Source organism: Hemiscyllium ocellatum, chromosome 7 (genome assembly GCF_020745735.1).
Source record: "Hemiscyllium ocellatum isolate sHemOce1 chromosome 7, sHemOce1.pat.X.cur, whole genome shotgun sequence".
NCBI classification, from domain to species: domain Eukaryota; kingdom Metazoa; phylum Chordata; class Chondrichthyes; order Orectolobiformes; family Hemiscylliidae; genus Hemiscyllium; species Hemiscyllium ocellatum.
In genome coordinates this window covers 87,837,398-87,857,770 of record NC_083407.1, presented here as the reverse complement: position 1 = coordinate 87,857,770, position 20,373 = coordinate 87,837,398, and the positions used below count along the sequence as shown (strand labels likewise).

The window sequence follows — 20,373 nt, the reverse complement described above, 5'->3', positions numbered from 1 at the left end:
CTGTATACCCTTCCCCCCTCAAGACACACCATTCACTTTGTCCTTCTGCTTTGTGAATACTGATGTAAATGTAAAGACAAGGGATACATAGCTGTGTAGCACCGACCAGCCGGGCCTTGCGCATGCGTAGCTGCGTAGTGCCGGCCTGCCGGGCGTTGCGCATGCGTAGCTGCGTAGTACCGGCCTGCCGGGCGTTGCGCATGCGTGACTGCGTCGTACCGGCCAGCCGGGCCTTGCGCATGCGTAGCTGCGTAGAGACGGACTGACGGTTCTTGCGCATGCGTAGTGGACAGTCCATGTCGGTGGCCGGCAGGATGATGATGATGATGGAGGAGGAGGGGGACGGGGAGAATGCGGCTTCCAGCGCCAGAAATAAACGGTGTAGGAATAAGAAACAGGCTGGGAAGGATGTGGCTGTAAGTAAGAGTTCCTCTTGGTCAGGGATTGGGGTGAGGAAGGTCTTCATCTCAAACCAGAGCGGAATTGTAGTGAGGATGGCCCGAAGTCGGGCTTCCGCCATTATCCTGAACACATTGAACCTACTCGTAGCAACGACCTTATGCATTTATATAGCAACCGTTTACACTAGCACCCCCCCCAAGGCGGCGACTGCTCGAAATGAGCACCGTGAACCGTCGAATAATTTGCGTTTAAGGTTGGCGAGCTGATGTTGCTGCCAGGATCACTGTAGTGAAAGGCAATCCCGAAGCATGAGATGAAATTGAAGTAGAAAATGCTGGAGATGTTCGGCAGGGTCAGGCAGCATTTTTCAGGGAAGAGATACAAAGTTGATGTTTAAATTGTGATTTTTTTATATTAGAAATGTTACGTTCTTCTGTTTTTCTCTCTCTATAAAGTTGCCTGCCAGACCTGAGTATTTCCAACCTTTTCTGATTTGGAAGAGCCGGTGTTGGAATGGGGTGTACAAAGTTAAAAATCACACAACACCAGGTTATAGTCCAACAGGTTTATTTGGAAGCACTAGCATATATATAAATGTATAATTTCAGTTGCATCACACTAAACTTTTGCTACAAATTCTGTCCTATGATCTTATACTCTGCAACCACCTGATGAAGGAGCAGCGCTGTGAAAGCTTTCAAATAAATCTGTTGGACTATAATCTGGTTTTGTGTGATTTATTTTAACTTTGTACAACCTTTTCAGCTTCTAGTTCAGAATTCCAGCATCTACAATATTTTACTTTAGCATGAGATGTAAAACTGGTAGAGGTGAGATTAGGGAGTAATTGTAGATGATGAGCATTTTTACTTGTGTGGAAGCTCTGGTTATTTGTTTGCTGCAGTTCAGGGCACAGTTCAACCTTTCATTGATAACCAGTTTGTTAATCCTTACAACTCTTCCCTACTATTCCCTAAATATATTTTTTCTTTTAAATTCATTCATAGGATGTGAAGATACAAAACAAATTTGAATAACATCTTTCGTGACCTCAGAACAACTCCAAAACATTTGCTGTTGGAGTGCTATTGAAGTATGACAGTGGTCACGTAGAAATGTGCATTTCAAATAATTGCACATTGCTTGAATAAAACTAAAATTCTATCGTTGCTGGAAATGTGAAACATAGAAAACGTTAGAGAAACACAACAGGTTTATCAGCATTTGTGGAGAGAAAAAACAACTAATGTTTTTAGTTTGGTTACAGCTGTTCTTCAGAAAGATCTTCTTAGTTCTCCAGTGTTCTGTTTGTTCTAGTATGATTAGATTACTTATGGTGTGGAAAACAGGTCCTTAGACCCAACAAGTCCACACAAGAGCAACCCACCCAGACCCATTCCCCTACATTAACCCCTTCACCTAATACTACAGCCAAGTTAGCATGGTCAATTCACCTAACCTGCACATATTTGGAGTGTGGGAGGAAACCCATGTAGACACAGGGAGAATGTGCAAACTCCACACAGACAATTGCCTGAGGCAGGAGTTGAACCCGGATCTCTGGCGCTGTGAGGCAGCAGTGCTAACCACTGTGCCACCCATATACAGTGCTTACTGAAATTTACTTTTTTAAATATCTGGTGCGATGAAGCATCCATGTTGAAAACTTTACTGGATTGCACAAAATTATCAAAATCACTTAGATGGTTATTGTTGCAAGTATCTGATGTGTATTTCTTCAGTATCTTCATTTCATCCCAGTAGATCTAACAGAAACCTGAATCCAGTGTAGTTTGTGTTATTTCCCCTGATCCTCCTAGTTTGATTTTTTTTCAAATTAAATCCCTTTTGGATCTCTGAATGCCATGTGCCATTCTCCACTTGAGGGAGCAACTGAGTACATTACTAGCCTGTGCTAGTAATGGTCTGTATTTGCGAGAGGTGATTAGACTGTCCATATTGACTGTACCTCATATTTACTTTTTTATGTAGTGATCCAGTTGTGTTTAAAAACATCCATTTATGAAATGGTTCACAGCTGAAATTCTCTTCATTACATCCACTCTCCCATGATCATACTGCATTGAATAATGGATTTATATAAGAGAGAGGGAAATAGAAACATAGAAGTTTTGCAGCTAAAGAAAGTTGAACGGTTTCCAGATTCTTGTAAGAAAGTAGGCCTGTTTATTTGCTTTTTTTTTAAAAAAAATTGCAATGACTGAAAAAAACTACAGCAAGGTTAGATGCTGTAGTTTACATTTAATGAAAAGATTGACTGAAATACAGTGTATAACTTACTGCTATTATAGTGACTTAACCAAGATTCTGTTTAATTTTAAAATTCAGCATAAGTGAGGTCAAACTACCTAGAAATAATGTTCCCGTGCTAATCCATTATTTGAAAATGGCTTCGGTAAGTTTTACTGAACCATAAAACTCCCTTCAAAGCAAGTCTACTAATTCCGTTTTAAAAGACTGCTGGCATAGCCAGTGATGCTCACATCACATGAATGAATTAAAAAGAAACTCTTGGTCATAACTCCATTCTTTTCTGTATTCTTTCCTAATAGTTTATTTTGCATCTAATGTGGGTAAGTTAGCTAATTCTGCCTTGTCAAACTATCATTGATTCCCTCTGTAACTTTATTTAAATCTTGCTTCAGTTTCGCTGCCTCTGAAATGTACAAATTCTTTTGCTAAGCAGTGTTAATAACCTCTCATTCAAATTATTCAAGTATAATTTTTAAAAAATGAGCAAACATAAAAGGAATTTAAAGTTAAGTGAAGATATCCTTTTTTGTGTGTAGAAGTGTTGTTATCCAATACAGTACAAAAATGTTGCCTACTTGCATTAGCATTGATTTGTTGAACCTGTTTGCAGGTCCAAGGTACAAATGACAGCAGTATTGTTAGCAAGTGTTCCATGGCCAGTTTAGGCTACTTCAATGATTGCTTTCTGAAGGGATTTGTAAATAAAACCACCAGAAGAGCTCCACTTATCAATCGGTATGATATGCATCCAATTATTTTGTTGTGTTGTGAAAATTATTTGTGAAATTGTGACATCTTACATGTTAAAGAAAGATTACTTTGAATTATGTGTTTCAGTATTGTCACTTATGTCATGGGAAATGTTAATTTTTGTGCTCTTTGGAAAGCAATGACTTACATTGGATGTAGTTCCTTGAGAAACACAGCTCGTTCAAGTGGCCAGTGTTCAGTTATGAGCTCTGATGATAAGAACAGTAGTCTGTTATTCTAGAGATGGACAAAGACAAAGTGATCAGAGTTTTGCCCCATCTTTCTGTCCCTAATCCCGTAGGAGAGGAAACCATAGATGATCCCCTGCCCAGATTTCCATTGTCTGGAACTGCTGAAACCACTTGTGCATTTCATGTGCAAGATCTAATAACTCAAATATCAGGTTAGCTGTTCACAGTGATAGCATAATTACATTAGGCAGTACAATTCTCCTTGTACTAAATTTCCTCCACTAGTGGAATTATTTTATATCTACTCTATCAAATCCTAAAAAAAAATATTAAATTACCCCTAACTATGTTGTATTCTGGGGAATGCAAGCCTGGTTTAAGTAATCTGTCCTGATAATTCTGGTAGTTTACTGTTAAGTTTCACTGCACTCCTTCCAAGATCAATATATCCTTTACAAAGTGCCTGAACCTATACGCAATATTTCAGATGTGTTCTTATATCTTTATATAATTGTAGCAAAACTTTGTCATCTTAATATTTTAGCCTTTATAGTTTTAAAGGTTACTATTTGATTGATCTTTTAAATTACTTTTTAGATTTAACCACACGTTATAGTAATCTGTGTGCGTGGATCCCTACTTTTTTTTAATCCTCTCATATCCCTAACTTTTCACCATTTTAATTATTGTAATATTGTCACAATGGTATAAAATGTGGGCTATTGGTTTTCAAATTTCATTACACTATTTAATATTAATGGAACAGTCATGGACTGAATTTAGTTTAGAAAGGGACCTAAAAAGCTCCCTTAAAATTATCACAGGTACCACCTGACCCTGCAAGTTTCAAGAAACCAACATGGACAGGTGGCATAAAAACCATTTGAACTGTGGAAGCTGTAAATCAGAAACAAAAACAAAAATTGCTGGAGAAGCTCAGCAGGTCTGGCAGCATCTGTGAAGAGAAATCAGAGTTAACGTTTTGGGTCTGGTGAAATCACCAGGAAGGGTCACTAGACCCGAAACATTAACTCTGACTTCCTCTTCACAGATGCTGCTAGACCTGCTGAGCATTTCCAGAAATTTAACTTTTTTGTTTCTGGATTATATAACAGACCGCTGATCTGAATTAATATTTTATTCAAAGGCAATGCAACCACCCAGAAAACTCCCACTGAGGAGCTGTGAAAAGTCCCACATCTCCACTTTGTGTGTTCACATGTTCGAGATGGAACTTCACCTAACAGAGACAATTAAACAAACAAGCTGGTATTTCAAGAAGACGACTTTGGCAAAGAGAAAATGATACTAAGGACAAAGCTGTGAACACAGCCTGAGAACTGTGTCTCAGGAGGAGATGACAATTGAGCACATAAAACTTGAAGGATAATTGTAATATTCATAATTGATGGTTCAAAACACCAGCTAAACAATAGTCATCTGAGGTTTAAACATCTTGCCTCAAGAACACTCAAAAGACTTGAAACTGTTTCACCTGTGTGTGTGTGTGTCAGCCCATGTGATTTTTCAGGTGCCATATGTTTGATGTCACCTCATTATTTTCCTCAGGTTAGTTGGTAACAAAATTGCTTTTTGATCAAGAAAACTTCTTTGTTGTTTCTGGTGAAAATAGTTAATTGTGTTTAAATTGGGGATATGTATAGCCTGTTACTAAAAAGATTTCAATCCTTATTGGGATTCAAGTGATAAGTTTGAAAAAAGTAGATTCACGCCACTTCGTGTGGTCATAACATTACGGACTGAGGTAGTAAGAATGTAAAGGTCAGAGGGGGAAAGAATTTACATATTAACATTATATAAGGTATATAGCACAGAAATAGACTGTTTGACCCAACCAATCTGTATTGTTTATATTTGACTCGAGCCTTCTCCCATCATTCTTTATTTGAATTGACCTTAATAACCTTCATTCGCATTCTTTCCATCCATGCTTGTTTAACTTCACGTAAATACACTTACACTATTTATAATTAATTACCTGTGATAGCTATGTGTTTTTTTGGAATATTAACTGGGAAAAATGGAAAGTTTGACATTACACTTGCAGAATATGTAATGCATGTTTTGTTTACCCACAACTTGAAGGTCAAAAATGCATTGGTTGTATTCACTTAATGGTTATACAAAGGTGTACAACTCTGGGAGAAGTTAGATTTGGTAGTTTTAAGAAGCTAGTTGGCACTATATGCCTTTGGTTTGAAAAGCAGCCTAGCAACAGCCTGTTGGATTTTTAAGTTGCAGTTTGTCACACACCTGAGGAAATAGTTGCATTCAGACCTCCTGAAAGCTATTCAGCAAAGATAGATCTCTCACTTTCTCACCCTCTTGAGAATGGAAAGCACTGACACTCGTTCTGAAAATGACAACTTCTAATTGAAGCAAAGACCTAGGTACAATTGACCAGCTGCTGAATTGAGGATCTTCTGTAGTCAACAGCGATGTCATAACATCACCAATAATCCAAAAGAACTGTGAGAAAATCACCTCTGTAGTTTGGACTCTTAATCCATCATACTTGTTAATATTTGCTTGTTTATCACCCATGGTGTTTTTGCAGAGCTATCTCTCTTTTACCTACTTGTGTGAGTGCACATTTGGTTTAACGGGATACAGTTCACATCTGCATGCTAGAAATGATTGAATTTAATTGTTAATTAGTTTTGCTGTTTGCTAAAGGGTCAGTTTGTTTATAATACAGTAAGTAAGTTTTCTATTTATTGATGAAACCTGGTGTGAGTTTCTTTTGTGCTAGAAAGCAGTCAAAGTCAAACAAATGAATCATTCTAGCAATTCAATTGGGCACTTACATATTTGTGACAACCTGTGAAATAGTGCACCTTGATTACCAGCATACTCTTTCCATCGGGATCATGATTAGATTACATTCCCTACAGTGTGGAAACAGGCCCTTCGGCCCAACAAGTCCACACCGACCCGCCGAAGAGTAACCCACCCAGCCCCATTTCCCTCTGACTAATGTACCGAACACTGTGGGCAATTTAGCATGGCCAATACATCTGACCTATGCATCTTTGGATTGTGGAACGAAATCTGAGCACCCAGAGGAAACCCACACAGACACAGGGAGAATGTGCAAACTCCACACAGACAGTCGCCTGAGGCTGGATTTAAACCCAGGTTCTGGTGCTGAGAGGCAGCAGTGCTAACCACTGAGCCACCGTGCCGCCCTATGTTGTACTTGGCAGTGAGTTCAATATTTTTGAATTCCCGATTAGATTTTTTGGTGACTGTTCATATTCATGACCTCTGGTTATGCTGTTCCCCACAAAAGAAAAATATATCTATTTTTATTAAAACCCACTATAATTTTGACAATCTGTACTTCCCAGGATGTTGCCAGGACTGAAGAATTTGAATAGAGAGAAGCTGGATAAGCTGGAATGTTTTTCACTGGAGAGTAGGAGAATGAGGTTGACCTTTTAGATATTTATAAAATCATGAGCATAGATAAGGTGAAAAGCAGAGGTCTTTTCCCCAAGGTGGGGGAGTTCAAAACTAGGGAACATATTTTTAAGATGCGAGGAGAAAGATTTAAAAGAGACCTGAGGAACAGCTGTTTCACACAGGGTGTTTCTTATGTAGAATGAACTGCCATAGGAAGTGATAGATGCAAGCACATAACAACATTGAAAAGATGTTTGGATAGGTACATGAATAGGAAAGGCTTAGAGGGCTTTGGTCAAAACGTAGGCAAGTGGGGCAAGTTTAGTTTGGAAAACGAGGTTGGCATGAATGAGTTGGATTGAAGAGTCTGTTTCCATGCTGTATGATACTCTGGCGACTCCAGCTTTTGTTTTGAGGGAAAAGAAACAGAGTCTGACAATCCTTTAATGAGATATTTAACTATGCACTTCTGCTATTATCCATGTAAGTCTTTGCACCCTTTCCAGAGTCTCTATATTCTTTATAATATGCTGACCAGAACTGCAGACAGTTGAGTGTGGCCTCAAGGTTCGATACAGGTTAGCACAGTGGGGTAGTGGGGTGGGGTGGGGGGCCACGGTGGCACAGTGGTTAGCACTGCTGTCTCACAGCGCCTGAGACCCGGGTTCAATTCCCGACTCAGGCGACTGACTGTGTGGAGTTTGCACGTTCTCCCCGTGTCTGCGTGGGTTTCCTCCGGGTGCTCCGGTTTCCTCCCATAGTCCAAAGATGTGCGGGTCAGGTGAATTGGCCTTGCTAAATTGCCCGTATTGTTAGGTAAGAGGTAAATGTAGGGGTATGGGTGGGTTGCGGGTCGGTGTGGACTTGTTGGGCCGAAGGGCCTGTTTCCACACTCTAAGTAATCTAATCTAATTACATATCTACTTTACAGTTCAAGCCCAATGCTTGACTTTTTAAAATGGTCTTACTAATCTATGTTTGATTTATTTCATACTTTTGAGATTCTTTTGTTGCTTTATCTAATCTTGCACCTTCAAATGATATCAATTAGTATTATTACTAAGAAATATTAGAGATTTTGTTTTTTAAATTCCAGATGGCACTACAGTGAACTATTAGCAAGATAGTGGTAGATTTGAAGAAGAAATTAGCTTGTATAAAACACTGTATATCCAAGAATACTGCCAGAGGCCAGAGAAGAAATTGTGGGGGTCCTGGCTGATATTTTTGCATTATCGTTAGACGTGGATGAAGTCCTGGAAGTCTGGAGGGTAGTGAATGTTGTACCATTCTTCAAAGAACGGCTGCAAAGAAAAGCTGTGAATTGTAGACCAGTAAGCCTTACAGCTGTGGTAGGTAAGTTACTTGAGAAGATTCTGAGAAAAGATATACATGCATTTGGAAAGACAGGGTTTGAATAGGAATAGTCAGCATGGCTTTGTGCATGGGAGATCATGCCTCACAAGTTTGTTAGAGTTCTTTGAAGTGACCAGAAAGGTTGACTAGGGCAGGGAGGTAGATGTTGTCTACACGGATTTCACTCAGGCCTTTGATAAAGTTCCATGTGGTAGGCTGCTCTGGAAGGTTAGTTTGCGTGGAATCCAGGGGTAGCTGGCAAACTGGATGCACAATTGGCTTGATGGTAGGAAGTAGAGGGTAATAGTGAAAGGATACCCGTCAGACTGGAGGCCTGTGACTAATACAATGCCTCAGGTCGATGCTGGGCCAGTTGCTGTTTGTGATCTATATAACTGAGTTGAATGAGAACGTACAAGGCATGATTAGTAAGTTTGCAGATGATACTAAAATAGGCAGTATCATGGACAGTGAGGAAGGTTACCAGAAATTGCAGCAGGACTTTGATCAGCTGGTGAAGTGGGCTAAGAAATGGCAAATGGAGTTTAAATAGGGAAGTGTGAGATCTTGCGTTTTGGAAAGTCAAATCAGGGTAGGAATTTCATGGTGAATGATAGGCCTTAAGGAGTGTCGTGGAACAAAGGGACCTTGGGGTTCAGGTGCACAGTTCTCTGAAAGTGGAGTTATAGGTAGACAGGGCAGTGAAGAATGCTTTTGGCACATTAGTCAGGGCATTGAGTACAGAAGTTGGGAAGTTATGTTGCAGTTGTATAGGACGTTGGTGAGGCCGCACTTGGAGTATTGTGTTTAGTTTAGTCACCTTGCCATAGGAAGGATGTTTATTAATCTAGAAAGAATGCAGAAAAAAATTTACAATGATGTTGCCAAGACTCTATTGTCTGAGTTATAGGGAGAGGTTGGACAAGCTAGAACTTTTTTCTTGAGAGTGTAGGAGAATGAGGGGGGATCTTATTGACATGTATAAGATCATGAGAGGCATGGATAAGAGTGAACGCACTCATCTTTTTCCCAGGGTTGGGAAATCGAAGGGACTTGAAGGCATCAGTTTAAGGTTAGAGGGGAAAGAATAAAAGGGAACCTGACGGCAACTTTTTTCATACAGGGTGGTACGCACGTGGAATGAGCTGCCAGCGGAAGTGGTTGAGGCAGGTGCATTAACAACATTTCAAAGGCATTTGGATAAAATACATGGATGGGAAAGGTTTAGAAGAATATGGACCAAGTGTAGGGAAATGGGGTTAGCATGGATGGACATTTTGGCCAGCATGGACCAGTTTGGGCTAGAAGGCTTGTCTCTATGACAGTAGGACTAGTTCAGCTTCAGCTGGAGAATTACGTTAAAATCTGGAAATTACAGGATATTTAAGGAAGTGTGTGAAGCTTAAGAGATCATGCATTAAAATATCAGAAAAAGAGTACAGGGATGAGAAATTTAAATGATGACCTTTCCTCAGAGAAGATTAGTTTGGGAGGAAATTTGACAGTGTTCAAAAATCAAGAGAGTTCTTGACAGATTCAATTGTGGCTTTCAAAAGCCACAAGTAACAGGGGAAAAAAACAGAGGGCTGCAGGGAAAGCACTGGAAAGTGGGACTGGCTAAATTGCTCTTCCAGAGACAGGTATAACAAAATTGATCTATTAGTTTCTTTGTGCTATGAGTCTAAGAGGTAACTATAAAATAAGACTTTAAAGTTTATAACGGAGTAATGGAGCCAGTTGACAGATATTAAACGGAATCAAAATTACCTGAGTACCACAACAAAAATGGCTTTGACGCTGAACTTATTCAAAGGGCCTATTTTGTCTGTTGTAACAGTGGAACCCATTGCAAGTACTGCAACATCTTGCAAATTTTTGAAAGTTGTCACCTAACAGAGAAATGTTTCATGCCTTCCAGTCAATAAGTAATGATGACATATCGACTGATTTAGGGTATTTGATTTTCCATGTAGGCTAAGAATTCTATCCAGAGTTTTGAAATTGATGAACATGAGCAACTTAACCACTGAGTTGTATTTTAATAGAAATGTTGTATCTTGGAGTAGGCTGAGATTTGCACTAAAATCAGTAGAACTCTAATTTTATTTTGTTTCTCTCTAAAGTGGTTACTACGTGAGAGCAAAGGCAGTGGATTATAGTCTGCATTGTTTCTTGCAACATACAGCAAGTTACTCACAGAGACAGGTGAGAATGTTGGGGTTTTGTCTCGCTCTGCTCCAGTCATTTTGTACATGAAAATAATTATTAACTGTGTTTAGCTTCCCTGAGTGGGTGTGATTCTCCCCTCCTTTCCTATGAAGAATGCTCAGCCGGTCAATCAGATCAGCAAATCAAGATTGGGAATTTGAGTAGGCACCACAAACACAAATTCTGGATTAGTGGTGCTGGAAGAGCACAGCAGTTCAGGCAGCATCCGAGGAGCAATAAAATCGATGTTTTGGGCAAAAGCCATTCATTCCTGATGAAGGGCTTTTGCCCGAAACGTCGATTTTACTGCTCCTCGGATGCTGCCTGAACTGCTGTGCTCTTCCAGCACCACTAATCCAGAATCTGGTTTCCAGTACCTGCAATCATTGTTTTTACCACAAACACAAATTTGTATCTTGTCACAGTACCTAGTGCTTCATCAGCTTTGAATGCAAAGTCTGCCTGCACACTCCTGTACTATCTGTCAAGTTTTGCATTCAGCCTAAATTGAATTTCTTTTAAATGTTTTGAAATTTGTTGTCTGGGCTGTGAGTATCTGTATGCATATAGTGAAGATCATACTTGAATATTCATGTTCTGCCAGGAAAATAAAAGCACATTAAAAGCTTAATACTTTCTATTAGTATATATTTCTGTTTCTACAGATCCTTTCGCTTGGAGCTGGGTTTGATTCCTTGTACTTTCGGCTAAAGGCAAGTGGGGAGCTGAAAAATGTCATTATGTATGAGGTGGATTTTCCAGATGTTGTTCATCGCAAAGCAACTCTTATTAAAAACAAGCAGGAATTCATGGAACTCATCGGCTGCATGAATGAAATTAAACCAGCCCGGATGGGTATGTTTTTTTTTGAAATGCATGATTCATTGAAAATGCTGCCTGACTTTGGCAAGGCTTTTGACAGTGATATAATAGGCAAATGATATCAAGCCATCTGCAAATTAAGATTTTAATTTGCATTGAAGGACTGTCTCAATTGCTGTTGGCAAACTTAAGATTGCTGAAGACCATTAAACATTTTAGAAATAATATTAAACATAGATATCTGTGCAGACCATGAATGTTCATTTTTATTTCCTTTTATAGTCTCATAATAATGGTTGTAACTTGTATATGCTACAAACAAAACTGTCAGCCATATATAGAGATTATAAAAGCATTATACTCAAATTGCAGTACACTGCGAATCTTATTCTGATTGCCAATGTCTTTTTAATGATGGTTATATTTCCTTTTTGAAATTGCAGATAATTTATATCTTTGTGGTTTGGATTACAAATTACTTGGCATTGACCTGACTGAAATAGCGGAGCTAGATAACCTACTGATGGAGACTGGCCTAAATCCTGCCTATCCGACCCTGTTGCTATCAGAAGTTGTACTGACGTATATGAAAAATGCAAGGTAACAAGACCCAGTTTGTGGGATTGATTAATTGAGCTTGTTAATCTACTGGGTGTGGATAATGTCTGGGTAATGAGACAAGCTGTGTTGCTATTCCAACTTTCACAGTGATAATCAAGTAAATCTAGATTGAGAGCACTCCTTATAAATTTCAGATGAAAGGGAATAATTATTGTTTGCTTCATAGTTGAAATATTTGAGCATTACAGTTGGATTTTTAGCCTGGGGATTGTCAGTGTTTATAAGTTTAAAGCCATAGCTGACATTTCAGCAGAGTGTTAGTTTGTTAAGGCGTTTTGCATAATTTGGGGCACATAGAGAAAACCTGCCATGAGAATAGATAGAATTTATTTTAATTTGCAGTTACTAATTGATAACCAAGTCTCTGCTTTAACACTGCACATGATATACTCTCAAACTGCCACTTCTGCTCTGTTAACTGAAGGTAACGATCTGATTGCCATGGAGAAGGAATTGTTCTAAAACACTTAAAAATAAAGACCTGTTCATAAGATGCAAAAGTCTAAAATTTTCAACTATTTAAAAACACTGCAAAAGTTTAATGTTTAAGTGACTGCTGAAAGAAGCTTCAAACTGGTGTACATTTGTCAGTTATTCTGAAAGATCATTAAATGGTGTAGATGAAGGATAATAAAGATCCTCTGTTATCCTGAGGGGACAAAAAAAATTGCCGTTCCCATTATCAATAATGCCTCTAAGTATCTATCAGTACTGTATTGTATTATTAACAATTCAGAATCCTGGCTGTCGGAGAAGTTAGCTAATTGTGAAGTAAAACCTTATATTTTTTTCCTTTTGAAATTAAGCTATATTTGGAGTAACCAAGGGATTAATATTTTAAGTAATGAGTCCCATACTTTCTGATTAGTTTATGACAAAGTGAAACTTCTGTCTAGTTCTTCAGCTGTAATCCATTGGGCAGCGAACAGATTTTCGTCTGCAGTGTTTGTTGTCTACGAACAGATACGGCCAGATGACCCCTTTGGTCAGGTTATGCAGCAACATTTTACACAGTTGAACTCCACTCTGCATGCACTTACTCAGTTTCCTGGAAAGGAAGCTCAACGGAAACGTTTTTTAAATGAGGTCAGTTGAATATCACAGATATTTTATGTGTTACAACCATGCTGTAATTTCAGAGACCAGCCCAGCTACAGTGAACTCCTGTGCTGTTTCATTCTATGATTGTAAAATATTACTTAGTTGCCATGGTCTGTGATTAAACTGAAAGCTTTTAGATCATTTTTTTAAGTGATCGCCCAGTTGAATTATCCTTGTTTCTTTCATATATGAAATGAATATATCTTGCATTCCACAAGCTCCCAATCTTAGATGTCTCTTCAAAATGGAGGCCACATACTTGGGAAGAGAAGATGTTTCAATCACCATGGGTAAATTTTAAAACATACAGATAACAAATGTATCTAACTATAATCCTTACTCTTCTAGGGCTGGGAGGAATGTCATTGTATTGACATGAATGAGTTTTATACTGGATTTATTCCAGAACAGGAAAAACAAAGAATTGAAATGTTAGAACCCTTTGACGAGTATGAGGTAAATTTAACATATTTCAATTTATCTAACTAAGTAGTGGGACAGTCTTTCAAACTTGGAAAATATATCCAGTCTATTCTGTAACTTATGGGAAAGTTATTCTTAAGTTAAATTTGAGAAAGACATAAAAACAAAATAGTGCAGATGCTAGAAATCTGAAACAAATTAAAATAATACTGGAGAGACTCTGGAGATCTAGTGGCATCTGTAGGAAGAGAAAGAGTTAATGTTCAAGTCCAGTATGACCTCTTCCCAACTGTTGTGAAGAAGAATCATATTGAGCTTGAAATATTAACTCTGTTTCTGTCTCCACTGACGCTACCATATAGAGTCATAGAGATGTACAACACGGAAACTAACCCTTTGGTTCAACTCGTTCATGCCGATCAGGTATCCTAACCTAATCCAGTCCCATTTGCCAGCACTTGGCCCATATCCCTCGAAAGTCTTCTTAATCATATACCCGTCCAGATGCCTTTTAACTATTGTAATCATACTAGCCTCCAGCACTTCCTCTGGCAGCCCGTTCCATACGTGCACCACCCTCTGCAAGAAAAAGTTGCCCATTAGGTCCCTTTTTAAAATTTTCCCCTGTTACCATAAACCTATGCCCTGTAGTTCTGGACTCTCCCAACCTAAAGAAAAAACCGTGTCAATTTATCCTCATGATTTTATAAACCTCTAAAATCACCCCTCAGCTTCCGACACTCCAGGGAAACAGCCCCAGCCTATTGAGCCTCTCCTGATAGCTGAAATCCTGCAACCCTGGCAACAGCCTTGTAAATCTTTTCTGAACCCTTTCAAGTTTTACAACATCCTTCCAGTAGGATGGAGACCAGAATTGTATGCAATATTCTGCTGAGTTTCTCCAGCATTCTTTGTTTGTTTGAGAAAGGCATTGAACAGTTTCAAAAGTGACTTTTTTTTTACCCACTTTTATTTCAAAATGTCAGACAAAGTTCTTTTTTACCCAGAATGGAAAATTAGGCAGATGACGGGAGATCTGTGCTATTAATTATCTTAACTTTAAATCATTTACTGTACTTATTAACTAGAGTAAGTAGATACATTTATTAAAGATGCAAATTTCCATGCTGAATACCAACAATTAATAATTAAAGCAAATATTTCCTTATTTCATAAAATTGTCTCACTTCATACTATTTCAAATAGATGGATACTTAATATTTGAATTCATTTGAGAAATGTTACTTATCTCTTTTTCCCTCCCAACCTCAACTTATTTATTTTTCACAAAGGAATGGCATTTGAAGTGTTCTCACTATTTAATTCTGAGTGCATCAAAAGGAGACCTGAAAACCTGTCTGTTTTTCCATTCTCTTCCAGGTAAGTCAAACAAAAAGTAAACTGAACTAGGTAATTGGGCTTTGGGAAGCCACTGAAGTTTAATAGTGTTACCAAAGTGATCTGAAGCCAGGGAGTTCCTGACATTTTGCTTGGTGGCATCTAATTAAATTGATTAATCTAAAGCCTTTGGTTCCCAAACATTTTTGGTTGTGTACCTCTATTCAGATTTACCAACTTTTTGAATGTCCTATAATGCATTTGTTTTTTTTAAACTACTCCTCAAATTACCATCATTTTATAAATTATAATGGCACAATATGTCTATGATAATTCCTTAGATGCTATTAGTGATGGATGAACTAGGCATAAGCATTTGAGTAAGAAAGACTGTATGTAAAGAAGTAGCTTTTGAATAAGAGGACTCCCTTTTAAGATCAATGAGAATTTTGTTTTCTCTCAAAGGGTCTTTTGAATGTGGCGTTCTGCATTTTAAAGTAGAAGGCTTGTTTACAAATTAATTTAATGATGATTGAGCTAGAGTTTTGATAGGCAAGGGAGTCAGCAATTATGTGGTGCCGATAGAAAAACCTCAACCAGATCAATCACGATCTTGTGGAGTGGTAAGCAGGTTTAGAGCTCTTTGGGCTATTTCTGCTCGTATGTTCCTTTGAGGGAGAAATATATTAATAATCAGACAAAACAAAGAATCGCAATCAGCAGACCCTAATATCAATCCCATTTTTACCTTGCTCACAAAACAATCTCTCTTCCCAACCCCACCAACTCATTGAAAGAGTTCTTAAGAAGTGTCACTATACCTAAAATGTTAAGTGTGCTTTCCCTCCACAGATTCTGCCAGATCTGCTGAGTTTTCCCAACAGTTTCTGTTTTTGTTTCTCACTAACTTGCTCACTGGCTCACAAACACATCTTAAACGCACCCTTTATGGAATCACTAAGTCAGCAGCCCTTCTTCTTCCAAACTTCCTTATCCCAACACACCTATTTGTACCTTTTATAAATCAAATCCACCAGGACTGATGATGTTGACTAAGCAGATTATGTCCATTCAGCAGTCTGCTGGCCTGCAGAGCAAGGAGCTTGTTCTCCTACTACAGCAATGTTTAGTTAATAGCTGCTTCCTTACCCCACTCCCATTACTGTGCTCAGGCGAATCTGTCACCACTGACCTGCTCTTCTAATCAGAAGTGGTTAACGTTGAAGAGAAAAAAAATTATTATTCTGGGAGCAGTACAAAGGTGTTAGGATGCACACCCAAGGCTTAGGTTGGAGAGCTTCTAACATCCAGAGGGGAAGGCAGAGTTAGAAAAACAATCATATCTCTGTAAATCTGCTGTTGCGCAATTAAGAGAAAAATGTCTCTCAAGACATCTGTACCCCCAGGAGTACACATGCCCCACTTTGAAAATCATTGCCTGAAGCAATTTTGTACCACCACAAGAGAGGAAAGCTAGGATATTTGCAACTAAGTTGAGTTGGTTGCAAACTAGAAAAAAGTTGTGCTTGTAAAAATGTTGCTGAACTATTTTAACCACGTAACTGGCAAACATACATAAACTGCTGGGTCAGAAGTAGCAGTCAGAAACTTACTACTTTTGGCTCTGGATATAATTGATGAACCTCCTTTCTCAACACTTTTAACTAAAAGCATTTTGTCAAATGCAGCAGCATCTGTACCAACTATAATAATGTCCAACAGAACCTGTGCTAACAGTTTATGTAAAGTTATAGCCTTTGAAATTGTTGTAAAGTCATGCAAAAGCTATATTTCTGTGTTATTGTATTGGGGAGGTGATTTATTATTAATTCTGATTCTATTTTGACTCACTTGATTACCAGTCACACATTTTCAACTCTTTTGTGCCTGTGGTTTATTTGTTTGTGGACTGGTTGATTAGCTGTCTTTGTGTTCTAAAAAGTGTAATCGAACACTTGTATCTTTCCATAAATGATAGTTCTGTATTCAGCATTGTCTCTGGTTCCTCTTGAACGCTTTATCCACTTTCTTTTATAACCAAGTGGAATCAGACATCCACTTATGTTGGCTTTTTTCTCCCTATTGTCTGAACCCTGGAAACGTAACCTTTTTTTTAATTTAAGTTCTTGGTATATTTAATTTGAACTGGACCTAATTGCCCTTTGTCTTTTCTAAAATATAGTTTCTCCTTGCATTACTTACTAGCTCTATTTTTAAAAGTTGACTTGCTGCAGGGAGGAAATAAGATTGTCTTTTGATCTGTTTCATTCAACACACAGACACACCCCAACATACATGACATTACTTTGTAACAAGAACCATACCTTAATCACAGCCAGTCCATTAGAAATCTGCCAACATTGACAATGGCAACTAAATAATTGGGTGGATTTTTATATTACAAGAAATAAACACCACAGATTTAACAATATCAGTGAAATCATTTGCCTATCTTTGCTTCAGGTTCTACAGGGAAAACACTCATGTCTGGATGATCCTGCATTTATTTTAGAACATCCAGTTGCAGTGTACCTCATTCTTTTACTTTCTGGCTTTTTTTAAATCTCCCTCAAGCCAAGTCTCAGTCTGATTTTTTTTCTTCTTTCTTTTCTGTTTCTTGTTCTCAATTCCTCTTCTAGTTGTTTAGGATGAGACCTGTGTTTCCAATATCCATCTACAACTGCCTTTCTCTGTCTTTAACAATGCCAAGCAAAATTGTTTTCCTTCAGTCTTTACGTTAAATTGTTGTATTTGGTTTGCTGTATATATGTGCAGAAGAACCCTAGTTATTATGTTCAAGAATAGGAAATCAATTTCAAACTGTTGAAAAATGTGAGTAGTAAAGCTTGGAGATCAGCTTATCCGAGACCACTATGTGCAGTGGAAATGCTGTCTTTTGTAAATACGATTAAACTTTATGTTCTTTTGAAAAGTAATTTTATTGTGGTTCTGTTCGTCGAGCTGGGAATTTGTGTTGCAGATGTTTCGTCCCCTGTCTAGGTGACATCCTCAGTGCTTGGGAGCCTCATGTGAAGCGCTTCTGTGATATTTCCTCCGGCATTTATAGTGGTTTGAATCTGCCGCTTCCAGTTGTCAGTTCCAGCTGTCTGCTGCAGTGGTCGGTATATTGGGTCCAGGTCGATGTGCTTATTGATTGAATTTGTGGATGAGTGCCATGCATCTAGGAATTCCCTGGCTGTTCTTTGTTTGGCTTGTCCTATAATAGTAGTGTTGAACCAGTCAAACTCATGTTACTTGTCATCTGCGTGATGTATGGATCATCATATATCAAGAGCATTTCCGAACTGACAGCCAGACTACTGCGACCACTAAGACTCAAAACAGCACACAAACCAAAAGCCACTCTCAGACAACAACTCACCAGAACGCAGGACCCGATACCCAGCATGAGCAAAACCAATGTAGTGTACAAAATCCCATGCAAGGACTGCACAAAACACTACATAGGACAAACAGGAAGACAGCTAACGATCCACATCCATGAACACCAACTAGCCACGAAATGACATGACCGGCTATCCTTAGTAGCCACACATGCAGATGACAAGCAACATGAATTCAACTGGGACAACACTACAGCCAGGGAATTCCTAGAGGCATGGCACTCGTCCACAGATTCAATCAATCAGCACATCGACCTGGACCCAATATACCGGCCACTGCAACGGACAGCTGGAACTGACAACCGGAAGCAGCAGATTCAAACCACTATAAATGCCAGAGGAAACATCACAGAAGCGCTTCACATGAGGCTCCCAAGCACTGAGGATGTCACCTAGACAGGGGATGAAACGTCTGCAACACAAATTCCCAGCTTGGCGAACAGAACCACAACAACGAGCACCCGAGCTACAAATCTTCTCTCAAACTTTGAAGTAATTTTATATTTTCTCTCTACAGATTGCCACCCTAATAAACTAGATACTTATGACCCACTGCGGATCTCTGTGTCTCCATGTGAGATTGAAACAGAGAATCCTCTTTTTAAGAGGTTTGCACATTGTTCATCACTTATTGCCCCAAATGTAGTCCTTATCAGTGGAGGATTTGGCAGCAGAGTTGGCCAACATGGACGCCTCAGGGATGCAATGCTAATGATTAAAAGTGGACCAGTTTGGAAATGTAGCTCTGTTAACAATGAGGGATCAATCCATCTTTTGAGTAAGTTTACAAATAGGTGTAGTAATATTCAATACTTTGAAATTAAATTCTGAATTTCTGCTTTGAATACTGTGAAACATTTGGCATAGCTACAATAAACGTTTTAGCTGCTGAAAGCAATAATAATTCTCCTTTCACCCTGCTTACAATCTGCTAAGTGTTGCAGAAGCGTTGCTGTTCTATATTTTGTCCACTTGTTCCCTTTTTCTTCTGTAAATAGCAGATAATGTTGGGGTACAGCTTCACAGATGCTGACAAACTATTGTGCTTTGTCCTTGTGCTTATTTTTCTTGTGTGAATTTAGACAATGAGTGTCAACAGCTATTAAATTAAGTGATGCATTACAACATTGCTTTCAATCACTTTCTAGTTGGATACCTACATGCATGTCCAACCAGCTGGGAAGATTGGAAGTAATCAGGAGAAAACATTATTATCTTATATGTATTAAATTTTTAGGATCCCATGAACCAATTCAGTATTGCCGTGAACATTAATTTAAAACAATAAATATATTTCTTTAATTACGATATTAATTAGGGAGACATCAGTCTCAAACCATCAGCATGAGACAAAGAGTGAAAGCAGCTTGTCTGTCCCTCCTTTCGGTCATAGATCTGGTTTATGCTAGACAGGGTCATTGTGAAAAAGATATTTCCTCTTGGAATATAAGCATGACATCTAAAACCAGAGACTCAAATTTAGCATAAGAGGCAAGCTATTTAGCAACTGAAAGGCGAAGGTATTGCTTAACCGAGAGGATTGTGAATCTTTGCAATTCTGTACTTCAGAAGGCTATCACTGTCATTTGAGTATGTTCAAGGCAAGATGGATAGATTTCTAAATAGAAATGACATCAAGAGATATGGAAATAATTTTACAATGCTATGTTGAAGTAGATGATTGGCCATGATTTAGAATAGCAGAACAGGCTTTTGTAGGTCTGAAAGGCCTACACTTGTTCCTGTGTTTGACAGGAGCAAATATTATAAGATAATATTTGGGGAGGCTGTGGAGCCAGATGAAATGTACCTTTTCTTGGGGCATATGTTGATTTTTTAAAAAATCATTGCTACTTTTACACTAAAGGTTCTAATGCCCCTGTATGTGTGTAAATATTTACTTTTAAATATATTGTTTCACTATGCTATGGTTTGATAAGTTTAAAATAGAGTAGTTTCAGTGTCCACCCTCTGTCCCTTTGCTTGATTTCAGTGAACAGTTGGCATCAGATGTCAAACCTCATTGCTATCCATTGCACCTTGCTGCAATTGAGTAT

General features: G+C 38.5%; 1 protein-coding gene across 2 annotated transcripts in view; it reads left to right on the top strand.

Annotated features, from left to right (window-relative positions):
- The first annotated feature begins 317 nt into the window (after nucleotides 1–317).
- Nucleotides 318–20,373, top strand: part of lcmt2 (leucine carboxyl methyltransferase 2) — a 32,068-nt gene continuing 12,012 nt past the window's right edge. Inside the window, exons 1-9 of one of the 2 annotated variants that reach the window (XM_060828031.1) lie at nucleotides 325–416; nucleotides 3,287–3,411; nucleotides 10,523–10,604; nucleotides 11,273–11,462; nucleotides 11,873–12,029; nucleotides 12,947–13,136; nucleotides 13,500–13,607; nucleotides 14,867–14,954; nucleotides 18,834–19,094. In XM_060828031.1, coding sequence (XP_060684014.1) covers nucleotides 327–416; nucleotides 3,287–3,411; nucleotides 10,523–10,604; nucleotides 11,273–11,462; nucleotides 11,873–12,029; nucleotides 12,947–13,136; nucleotides 13,500–13,607; nucleotides 14,867–14,954; nucleotides 18,834–19,094 — 1,291 coding nt within the window. In that variant the 5' untranslated portion in view covers nucleotides 325–326. Of the gene's footprint in view, nucleotides 417–3,286; nucleotides 3,412–10,522; nucleotides 10,605–11,272; nucleotides 11,463–11,872; nucleotides 12,030–12,946; nucleotides 13,137–13,499; nucleotides 13,608–14,866; nucleotides 14,955–18,833; nucleotides 19,095–20,373 lie in introns of both variants that reach the window. The other variant, XM_060828030.1, reaches the window with a different exon arrangement.